Genomic DNA, 10,751 nt, shown 5'->3' on the forward strand with positions numbered 1-10,751 from the left:
ACCGGGAGTACTATTAGAGGGAGTACTACTTGTACTATTTAGATTATTTAGATTAGAGTAAATTTCACAAAACTACATGTATTTTGACCAAATTATCATAAAACTATAGATTTAAGGAGTTGTATCATAAAACTACACATTTAGCACCAAATTTATCACAAAACTATAGATTTTAGGTTAAGTATCACAAAAATACATATTTAATATTGAACTTATCACAAAACTACAACTATTGGAGTTTAAATCCCTAGCACCATTGTTATGGTGGAGCTATAAACATTATTACTTTGTGATTAAATTGGTTCTAAACCCGTAGTTTTATGATAATTTAGTTACTAAACATGTAGTTTTGTAACACTTCATCTTAAACATCTTAAATGTGTAGTTTTGTGATAAATTTGATGCTAAATATGTAGTTTTCTGATACAACTTCTTAAATCTGTAGTTTTGTGATAGTTTTGGTCATAGTATCTGTAGTTTTGTGAAATTTACTCTAGATTACTTGACCCTACCACCACCACCACAGAATACTCGCATTAACATAATGAAAATACAAATGTTGGGTAGAAACACATAATGGCATCAATTACCATAATATTAACAAAAATACTCACACAAATTAATATTGGAAAAGAAACAAAATTGATTAAAAATGTTCTATTTTTGTTTATAAAGACAATAGGTGGAATTTGATCTGGAAATGTTGAATGGCCATGAATGCAAACGAGGACATCAGGTAGGTAAATTTATAACTTAGTCATGCTGCAGAGTAGAAGCAATTTCATTAAAAAAAAGGAACTATAATATACAAGTCAACTCAAGAGGTACAACGTGCAATGCACAATTAAATCATTTTGATTCCAATTTTGTAGAATGAACGGGAAGCAACTCCAGATCACATCTACACAACAACTCCTCTATACATGCATGCCATAAACACTGGCCCCAATTACTTAACAGAAAAAAAAAGAGAGAGAAGAGAGCAGTATCTAGTTCTGCCTTGTTCTTGCTCCTTATATAAACAGCCATTGCTTGCTGGTGACAACATATCGATCGATCAGGCGACGACCACCGCAGCATCAGAGAGAGCCGATCGATCGATCGATCTACCACAAAGGGAGGGGAGCATGAAGGCTAGCTCCGTAGCATTGCTCGCCGCCGTCATGGCGGTCGCGGCGGTGGCCTCGACGGCGGTGGCCAAGGACTACACGGTCGGCGGCTCCTACGGCTGGGACACCTACGTCGACTATGACAAGTGGGCCGCCGGCAAGACGTTCATAGTCGGCGACACCATAAGTAATTAATCTCCATTGCAGTGCATTTAGACGGCCTGTTCTGATTAAGATGTACATTTTCTCTCGATTCCCATCAGCACGTTTTTCAAACTACTACGTGATATGTTTCTTACAAATAATTTCTATATAAGTCGTTTTGGAATATCAAATAAATTTATTTATTTATTGTAAATAATTAAAACACAATTAATCATATGCTAATAGCTTTCTTATTCTTAATCTATCTCAAATGCCATTGTCCATCGATAATTAATTACTGGTTGATTGATCAAACGAGCTCATCATTGAGATCAACAATGGCGTGCAGCGTTCAAGTACGAGCCGTACCACAACGTGGTGGAGGTGCCGGCTGAGACAGACTACGACGGCTGCGTCTCGACCAACCCCGTCTCCGTCCACTCCGGCGGCAACACCACCTTCGAGCTCGCCGCCGCCGGCACGCGCTACTTCATCTGCAGCATCCCGCGCCACTGCCTCAACGGCACCATGCACGTCAAGGTCACCACCGTCCCTTACTCCGCCTCGGCCGCCGCCGCGGCGGCGGCGGCGGACGCCGGCCCTTCCCCGGCGCCGCTCCCCTCACCTCCCGCCGACGAGCAGCAGCACAGGTCGAACTCGGCGTCGTCCCCGGCGGCCGGCCCGAGCTCCTCCGCGGCGTCCGCGCCGCGGCATTGGCAGCAGCAGCCGGCGATGGCCGTGGCCGGGCTGGCCTTGGCTGCTCTGGTGGCCATGGCCGCCTAAACGATATAAAAAGAAATTAATATCGTTTTATATTTCTTACTGATTTTAATTACTATATTTACATGTGTGCGTACGTAAATACACGGGTTTCTACGTATATTTATCGAGGTGTGGTGAAACTTTTCTTGCACCGGAGGCGTTTTGTTACTCGTTTTGAGGGTTGCTGTGTATTAATTAATTGTTGTGCATACATGAGCCCTTCTGTATTTTGCAGTTCCATTTTTTAAAGAGAAGAATCTTGCTGTTTCATTTTGAAGGTCTTTGCTGTTATCTTTCTAAACAGTAAACTTTCTCCGTTGATCAACATTATGTTGGGTTTGCATATGCTATTCGATTTATTGAGTACAAGGCAAACCTGGAATTAAACACGAGAATCCCAAAGATAATTTAATTTGAAGCGCGAGGAGATCATGTTAGGCAAATTACAAGTAGCAAACTCCCTGAACTTGATCAGGATTGCATGCCGGTGAAAGAAAAAGAGAAAAATCGCAAAATGGTACAAAAAGAATGGAATATTTTATTCCCTGACGGCTAATACCATAGATGCCAGGGAGCATGGAGAGCACGTCTTGCTGTGAGGTGAACACGTTGCACCAAACAGAGCACATATTGTTTTCCTTTTCTTCGGACATGGCCACCAATAACCCAATTATGCTTCTCAATGGTCAAAACACGGTGGGATATAATTCTATGGCATCTAATTCTCATTTAATTGGACAGATGGAATTTATTTACTAATATGTAATATACAACGGTGTCATCTTTCGTCAGTTCACATGTCACCGGTTGATACTTCGATACAGCGAAGCTTCGGTTTAATCCTGGGTTTAGCTAGGTAGTAAACACTGACGACCAAACTGGGCTTGAATGGAAGGCAGTTTCACCTCTTTCCTACAAGGCGAGGCAAATTGATCTTTGCTTTGACTTATGCAACAGGAGGGCATGACTTGGTGTCATCTGTGGTATCAACATCAGAAGGCGGCATGAACTGCCACATCGGAAATCCTGGGTAGCCAATCACAGGCATCATCAGCTTCTGCCCGGCAGCTTGCCCTTGAGGAGCAGTGAATGCACTGGCTGGGATAACCGGAGGGTGTGGTACGAAGCTTGGTCGAGCATTCAGGAACTTTATCTGCTGCTCCAGGCTCTCTTTCTCTGCCTTCAGCTTTTGCTTCTCATCACGCAGCTCGTTTTTCTCAGCCTGCAAAATTGAAGGACATGATGCTTAGTTTGTCCTTTGGATTTACACTTTATAGTCCATACAAACCATATAACCTAAGGTTAACACCATGCTGAGCCAACAAAACTATCAATATTGTCATTACATTTTAGACAACAATATGCACACAGCTGCTGCAGGGGTGCCCATAAAAATAGATGCATGGCAAATAATTATGAAGAGAAAATAAAAAGACATACCTTCAACTCTTTGATTTTCTCTTGGAGACTCTCATTTGATTCCTTCAACTTCTGTGCCTCACTACGCAGCTCAGCCATTACACGAATAGCATCATTCAATATAGACGATTTGTCCATTTTGGGTGTCTTCCCTGGTTCCAGGACAGCACCCAGTTCCAAGAACCTAACAGAAATTAAGTCCATGAATTAGTTTAGAGTTAGAAAAAACAATGCTGCAACCAGAAAAATGGGTTGAATTAAAAATGATGCAAAAATCCTGGTCAAAAAAAAATGATGCGAAAATTACCTCTCGTTCAACTTGTCCCTTCTTACTTTTTCCCTGCATGCTTTGGAGCTTGGTCGAGTGCCACTTTCTGATCTCGGACTAATGTTTTGTGGTGCCAAGTTAGAAATGATCAAAAGAAAACAGGAAATGTAGATTGGATAATGGATGTGAACAAACCGTTTATTTGTTGGCTGTTCTTTGCCATGTTCACAGTCCACAGAGCCATTGATTTCAGCACTGGTGAAAAAAATAAACTTGTACTTCAGTATGCCATATGTCATGACAATATACAGCAATAAGTACATAAAAAACTATACAATGACAACAAAAGAATCAAGCAAATTTAACACAACAGAACAGTACATCAGATAAGATGCACTGTGTGGTTCATAACACCACAACCTATGGCACCGGAAGGTGGAAGCACCCAAGTCACAAACCAGGACAGATTTAAAAAGACATGAGATGACTTCCTGGTGCATAAAGAAAATATACTAGCACCACAAGACAAAAAGGTATCATAAATAAAAGAATACTCTTAAATCAAAGAGTTGTAGTAAACAATATCCTAACATGAACACGTTCTTCAATAAATTTCCATTCCACAGTAAGCTTCGTGCTGGAACCCAAGTGATACAGATCAACCACTTCTCCCACCCCGTTTCTTATCCTTCATAGATCATTCATTGAAAAATCCACTGGAAAGCTCAGGACAAATCTCAATACCTGGCTCAAAATATCATGTCAATGCAATTTACTTGCATATAGATATAAAAAATTTTAAAATCTGGTATCTCAGACAGTTGGACCTACAGCAAATCACAACCATCCACCCTCCCACCACCAGGCCAATTTGACGCCATTTGGTTTACTTGTTGTCAGTTCTTATATTGTAATATTACATGGCAAACTGAATCTTGTACAATAGTGGCATCATAAACATCATCAATGATGGTGTATGTTTTCTTCAGTTCAACTATCCCATGACATGACACCAGATAAACATGAAACAGTGCGTGTTTAGCAAACTATATATGCTATGCTATGCAGCTTTTGCATCACAATTAAAATGAGAATTATAAATCATGAAGAGGCCCTAAATTAGGTTTAAATACATTAGGTATGCACACAAATAAATAGATTTGAAAATTAAGCTGACAATTCAATATAACCAGGAATTGAGCCTTCTGTTCTGTAAAACAGGCTGACTCCTACTAGGTTATACTACTTCTGTTTTTTAATATACGACGTCGTTGACTTTCTGATAAACGTTTGACTATTCGTCGTCTTCAAAATTTTTGTGCAAATATAAAAAAATTTTAAGTCATGCCTAAAGAATATTTGACGATGAATGATGAATCAAGTCACAGTAAAATAAATAACAATTATATAATTTTTTTGAATAAGATGATCAGATGTATTTTAAAAAGTCAACGGCATCATATTTTAGAAAACGGAGGGAGTATGTAACTAGTTCTAAATGTTCAGACACACGACTAATCCCCTGATCCGAATCCCACTGATAGTCTGATATGATACGCTTCTATCGACCTCCAATCGAACAATCAATAGCAACGATCACGATATACCCAGTCTCAACTTACGCACTAACACGCTGCCGCGACAAATCAGGACGAAAAAAAAATGTAGCACCCCAGACCACGGCACCGGGCCCAGCCAGGGCTGGCTGGAGCGCGATCGGAGGCCGTAAACCCCGCAATTACCAGGCGTTCGGAGCCGCGGTGGCAGGGGCGACGGGCTGCTGCTGCGGCGGCGGCGGCTGTAGCGCCGCCTGCGGAGGAGCGGGCGTCGTCCAGTAGAAGCCTCCGGCGGGGGCGGCGTCGAAGCCGGCGGCGGCGGCGAGGTCGTCCATCAGAGGGCAGTCGAAGACCCACGTGGAGCCCTCCGGGGAGGCCATGGCTGCGGGGGGGTGGGGCCGCTCACCGTGGCCGGCGACGGTGGCCGGAGGAGGCTAGGGTTTCGAGGTCGCGAGGAGATTTGGGGGCGGATTCGGGGCGGTGGTGCGGTGGTGGGCTCGGACGCCGAGATAAGGACAAGCGGAATAGGAGCACGAGGTGAACGGATACGGACTTTGGGCCAGACCGTAATGGGCTGAATGGACATAGGCTTTGGATGATGGAGTGATAGTGCTACGGCAACTTAAATTTAATTTAGTTTCATGAGTTGGTTCTGAAATGGAGTTGGAAAGAAAGTTTAAACCCAGCTTCACATCTCTAATTTATTTTGTGATAGCGTTACATCTAACTCTTCTCTCATTTTAGGTGGAACTAAAATTGTTTGGCTGAGCTCCAGCTCCACGCTGTGCCAAACAAGCCCTTAACTTATCATACCTCCGTCACAAAATGTAACAAGTAGCTAAAAATTGTTACATCATGGAATGGAGGTAGTAATAGAGACGTAGAGCTCAGGAGAGTGTTTTTGCTCGGATAAAAGGTGAAGTATTTATTCTTGAACAAAAGAAAGTTTTTTTTCTGAAAACAGAAGAGAGTGTTTTGTGTTTTTTAGTGTTATTAAAAAAGTTGTTTATAGGGATAAGGTGTGCGTGTGTGTGGATTTATAAGGGTGAGTATATGTGTTTCGGGAAAAACAAAGAGGTTCGGCCAATTAGTTTAAAAAAGATATAAGTGTTGTTTTATTTTAAGTATTTTTATCTTAATTTATATTTTGTCATACTAATAGTTTTTCTTTTACGATAATCCTCTTCAATATTTGGGAAATAATAAAGACATCCTCTAATTTGGGAAAACATCGATTTTATTTTCTTCAGGTGGAATTGAAAAATGGGGAAGCAGCCATCCTCTGCCATTTGCTCGCATGTTGAACGCACACCCTTACTGTAGCTATCACTGCACAAAGCCAAAACCAAAAGCACAGACAACAACAGCTAGTAGCTTCTTCTGAACCCTCAATATTCACCACTAGAAAAGCAGAAACTGAAATGGTATGAGCCTCTTACTTAACGGGAGAAAAAAAAAAAACACGCTTGAGAGCTCACGCAAACCACACCTTCATGAACACCTGCTCAATTCTTCCCAACACACATCGCCAAAAAGGGGACAGATTTTTGTGTCACGCAGATGGCATGGCACGCCAAGTCGCCAACGATATATGCCGAGAACATCTAGCAAAAATTTTCAAATTTGGACAAACATAGCCCGGACAGCTTCGCTGCTGCCCATCATGATTACAACCTCGTCGCCATCGTCGCAGCCGGTCAGGCTGCAGCAACGATGGACATGCCGGAGCAGGGCGGCGTCTCCTGCTCCTCTTCTTCCACCGCCGGCAACCGGGCGGCGGCGGCGGCGGCGTGTCGCCGCCGACTCCCAGAAGACGGTGGCTTCTCTCCGGGTCCGTGCTATTGCCGCTGAGAGCGAACAGGCTTCTCCTCTACCCGAGGTACCTAGGCACACGCCGAGCGCGCGAACTTTCTTGATTCAAACTGAGTTCCTGCCTCCTGCTGCATTGCTCGTTCACCGCAGCCTCCGCCATTGCTCACCGAGGAGGAGGAAGAGGAGGAGAAGATGCTCGCCAACTACGTCCCCGTCTACGTCATGCTCCCGGTAAGCTCCGAGCTCACGCAATCTCCTCAAGCTTTCGTTCCAACTGATCGTGTCGAGCGGCGCCGCGCCGTGGCGTGGCGTGGCGTGCAGCTGGGCGTGGTCACCGCGGAGAACGAGCTGGAGGACGCGGCGGGGCTTCGGGCGCGGCTGCGGCGGCTGCGGCGGGAGGCCGGCGTCGACGGCGTCATGGCGGACGTGTGGTGGGGCATCGTCGAGGGCGCCGGGCCGGCGCGGTACGAGTGGCGCGCGTACCGGGAGCTGTTCCGCGTGGCGCAGGAGGAAGGACTCAAGGTGCAGGCCATCATGTCGTTCCACGCCTGCGGCGGCAACGTCGGCGACGCTGTCGCCATCCCGCTGCCGCGCTGGGTCCGTGACGTCGGCGACGCCGACCCGGACGTGTACTACACGAGTCCCGGCGGCGCGAGGAACCATGAGTACCTCACCATCGGCGTGGACAACCGGCCTCTGTTCCATGGCAGAACTGCCATCCAGGTACACTGATTTCATAATTTATGACATTGAGATTGCAAATTTACATATCAAAACCATGATCAAATTAAGGATAGTCTAATCGACTTGATCGTTTGTTTATCTGTGACACTAGTTGTATGCCGATTTCATGAAGAGCTTCAGAGAGAACATGGCTGACTTCTTGGACTCTGGCCTGATCGTGGACATAGAGGTTGGCCTCGGCCCTGCAGGTGAGCTGAGATACCCATCCTACCCAGAGAGCCAAGGTTGGGAATTCCCCGGCATCGGTCAGTTCCAGGTAGGATCAATTTCTCTCTACAATGAACATGTAAAATTCTTGATGTTCAAATGGTTCAAATTTGTTAATCAGTTTGTAAAATGTTCAAACTTGAAATTTGAACAAAAAAATGTTGCAGTGTTATGACAAGTACCTGGAGGAGGACTTCAGAGCGGCGGCGACAGAGGCCGGGCACCCGGAGTGGGAGCTGCCGGGCGACGCCGCCGGAGAGTACAACGACACGCCGGAGGACACGCGGTTCTTCGCGGCGGACGGCGGCACGTACCTGACCGAGGCCGGGAGGTTCTTCCTGACGTGGTACTCCAGCAAGCTGCTCGAGCACGGCGACAGGGTCCTCGACGAGGCGAACATGGCGTTCCTGGGCTGCAGCCTCAAGCTCGCCGCGAAGGTGTCCGGGATCCACTGGTGGTACCGGCACCCGAGCCACGCCGCGGAGCTCGCCGCCGGCTACTACAACGTGCCCGGCCGCGACGGGTACCGCCCCGTCGCGCGCATGCTGGCGCGGCACGACGGCGCCGTGCTCAACTTCACCTGCGCCGAGATGCGGGACTCGGAGCAGCCGCCGGAGGCGATGAGCTCGCCGGAGCGGCTGGTGCGGCAGGCGCTGAGCGCGGCGTGGAGGGAGGGCGTCGAGGCGGCGTGCGAGAACGCGCTGAGCAGGCACGACCGGCGCGGGTACAACCAGATGCTGCTGAACGCGCGGCCCAACGGCGTCGGCCCCGCCGGCGGCGGCGGCGCGCCGCCGCGCCGCGTCGCCGCCGTGACGTACCTCCGGCTGTCGGACGAGCTCCTGACGGCGACCAACTTCCGGGCCTTCAAGGCCTTCGTCAGGAAAATGCACGCCGATCAGGTTTGGGCCCATTTTGCCAGTTAGTATGGGCTAAATCTAGGCCCATAAAAGGAGGCCTGAGAAATGGGCTTTCTTGTGCAGGATTGCTGTCCGGATACGGCCCGGTACGGGAGGCCCATGAGGCCTCTGGAGAGGTCTGGGCCGGAGGTGGCCATCGAGCGGCTGCTGGACGCGACGGCGCCGGAGCCGCCGTATCCGTTCGACGGCGAGACGGACATGAGCGTCGGCGGCGGGCTCGCCGAGCTGATCGACTGGGTGTTCGACAAGGTCGAGTGGATATTCTGTTAGCCTTGCTGGAATACGTGTGCGTCAGGAAAAAATTGGAGTATTGCCACGTACTCTATAAGTACCAAAATAAACGAATTTTGTACAATAAGTGATGCATCATAGTAAATAAATCTGAATAGATTTTATCCCAGTACAATGAATTTAAACAAATCGGTTTACTGTTCAGATTTATTGTACTAGAATATATCACATACCGTAGTAGATTTTAGTTTATTTTAAGACAGAGGAAATATATAGTTGCAAACTCATAACGGCACTTGTGACATGCAGGGGTGGATCTACCCATTAGGCGGGGTGGGTCGACCGACTCAGCTACGGCTCGTGTCGCCCCATACTCTCAAGACCCCCTTATCTCCTTATAGTAGTTATGGGCCATCAAAATTAGGTATAATAAGATATAAACACCCAACAGATTGAGACACTTATACGAATGAACTATTAATACGATATGTGTCGTGTTCGATTACTCTTATCGAGTGAACATATTCGTTTTCCGCCCCATTTATATTTTAACGCTACATCCGCCACTGGTGACATGGGAAGTGCGTTTGAGGCCACGGTTCGCTCAATATCAAGTGAGACCCACTTACCTTTTTATTATGCTATATGTAAGTATAAATTTAGTCAGATTATAGATGAGGGCATATATTCATACAGCCCGCACACACCACCACTACTTCCTTTGAAGGAGTATACAAATACACCAGGCAAGATAAGTTTGAGAGGAAGTTTTGCATAAAAAAAAACATTGTGCTTCTTAGTATTATAGCACCATCTCTAAAAATATAATCTTCTCTTTTTCGTGTTATATTTCTCAAATGTATATAGAGTTTTTCACAAAATTTATAATGGAGTAAAAGTGGTGAAAGGGTTACTTTACTAGTCCCTTCATCTACTTTTGATAGTTATATTTCATCTTGACATACAGACCAAGGATAAGTGATTCTACTTATCATCCATTTAAATATATTACTAGTCATTCCTCGTAAACAAATGATTCATTAATATTTACATTTCTCTATACCCATGTAGCCAATCTTGTGTGGAAGAATGGAGAGTCACGCATTAAATCTAAGAAAGCCATTAATAAGTTGTTGGATTGAAATATGCCTATTAAAAATAATTTTTTTAGATTTGGAAATATGACCATCAAAAATAGATGGAGGGAGTATTTTCCAAGGTACCAAGGATTCTTTCTTTTGGCAAAAATACATGAAGATGCGTGTAGCATGCTTGCAAGCCCTTACCGGACACAACCGGTTAATGCAACCGGGACACGAGGGAGCATAACCACGCCTGGGGATCAACATAATCACCGTGGTACCGCGTGCTACCAATGCTATCCACCCAATCGAGAAGTCGCACAAAGGATAACGTGGCAGCCATTCCGAGAAGAAAATAATTAATTCAAAAATCTGAGAAAATCAGAACCCTACGAGCTGTTACTAAACGTAGCCATAAATTTCTCTGTCCAGTTTTGATCGTCCGTCTTATTTAAATTTTTTTTAAAATTAATATTTATACTATTATTAGATTATAAAAT

General features: G+C 45.5%; 3 protein-coding genes across 3 annotated transcripts; 2 read left to right on the forward strand and 1 right to left on the reverse strand.

Annotated features, from left to right (window-relative positions):
• The first annotated feature begins 989 nt into the window (after positions 1–989).
• LOC127780625 (blue copper protein-like) lies at positions 990–2,271 on the forward strand. The gene is made up of 2 exons (XM_052307552.1): positions 990–1,296; positions 1,603–2,271. Exons 1-2 carry the CDS (start codon positions 1,128–1,130, stop codon positions 2,034–2,036), a joined length of 603 nt encoding a protein of 200 aa, XP_052163512.1. The 5' UTR covers positions 990–1,127; the 3' UTR covers positions 2,037–2,271.
• Positions 2,272–2,721: 450 nt separating this feature from the next.
• LOC127780576 (transcription factor ILR3) lies at positions 2,722–5,754 on the reverse strand. The gene is made up of 5 exons (XM_052307499.1): positions 5,445–5,754; positions 3,898–3,957; positions 3,742–3,819; positions 3,456–3,618; positions 2,722–3,237 (listed from the first exon to the last, which is right to left on the reverse strand). The coding sequence occupies exons 1-5, from the start codon at positions 5,636–5,638 to the stop codon at positions 2,962–2,964; spliced, it is 771 nt and encodes a 256-aa protein (XP_052163459.1). The 5' UTR covers positions 5,639–5,754; the 3' UTR covers positions 2,722–2,961.
• A 1,011-nt stretch (positions 5,755–6,765) lies between these two features.
• LOC127778607 (beta-amylase-like) lies at positions 6,766–9,344 on the forward strand. The gene is made up of 6 exons (XM_052305226.1): positions 6,766–7,137; positions 7,221–7,301; positions 7,392–7,793; positions 7,906–8,070; positions 8,189–8,920; positions 9,002–9,344. The coding sequence occupies exons 1-6, from the start codon at positions 6,850–6,852 to the stop codon at positions 9,206–9,208; spliced, it is 1,875 nt and encodes a 624-aa protein (XP_052161186.1). The 5' UTR covers positions 6,766–6,849; the 3' UTR covers positions 9,209–9,344.
• Positions 9,345–10,751: the final 1,407 nt, after the last annotated feature.

The sequence above is a fragment of the Oryza glaberrima genome, chromosome 7, assembly GCF_000147395.1.
Source record: "Oryza glaberrima chromosome 7, OglaRS2, whole genome shotgun sequence".
Lineage (NCBI taxonomy): Eukaryota > Viridiplantae > Streptophyta > Magnoliopsida > Poales > Poaceae > Oryza > Oryza glaberrima.

What these genes read in the sequence shown, in the direction of transcription:
- LOC127778607 (XM_052305226.1), top strand. Translation starts at nt 6,850, where the DNA reads ATGCCGAGAACATCTAGCAAAAATTTTCAAATTTGGACAAACATAGCC. An exon ending in AGGCTTCTCCTCTACCCGAG is followed by an intron (nt 7,138 to 7,220) that starts GTACCTAGGCAC and finishes CGTTCACCGCAG; the next exon opens with CCTCCGCCATTGCTCACCGA. An exon ending in ATGGCAGAACTGCCATCCAG is followed by an intron (nt 7,794 to 7,905) that starts GTACACTGATTT and finishes CTGTGACACTAG; the next exon opens with TTGTATGCCGATTTCATGAA.
- LOC127780576 (XM_052307499.1), bottom strand. Translation starts at nt 5,638, where the DNA reads ATGGCCTCCCCGGAGGGCTCCACGTGGGTCTTCGACTGCCCTCTGATG. An exon ending in AGGGACAAGTTGAACGAGAG is followed by an intron (nt 3,619 to 3,741) that starts GTAATTTTCGCA and finishes AATTTCTGTTAG; the next exon opens with GTTCTTGGAACTGGGTGCTG. An exon ending in AGAAAATCAAAGAGTTGAAG is followed by an intron (nt 3,238 to 3,455) that starts GTATGTCTTTTT and finishes TCAATTTTGCAG; the next exon opens with GCTGAGAAAAACGAGCTGCG.
- LOC127780625 (XM_052307552.1), top strand. Translation starts at nt 1,128, where the DNA reads ATGAAGGCTAGCTCCGTAGCATTGCTCGCCGCCGTCATGGCGGTCGCG. An exon ending in CATAGTCGGCGACACCATAA is followed by an intron (nt 1,297 to 1,602) that starts GTAATTAATCTC and finishes AATGGCGTGCAG; the next exon opens with CGTTCAAGTACGAGCCGTAC.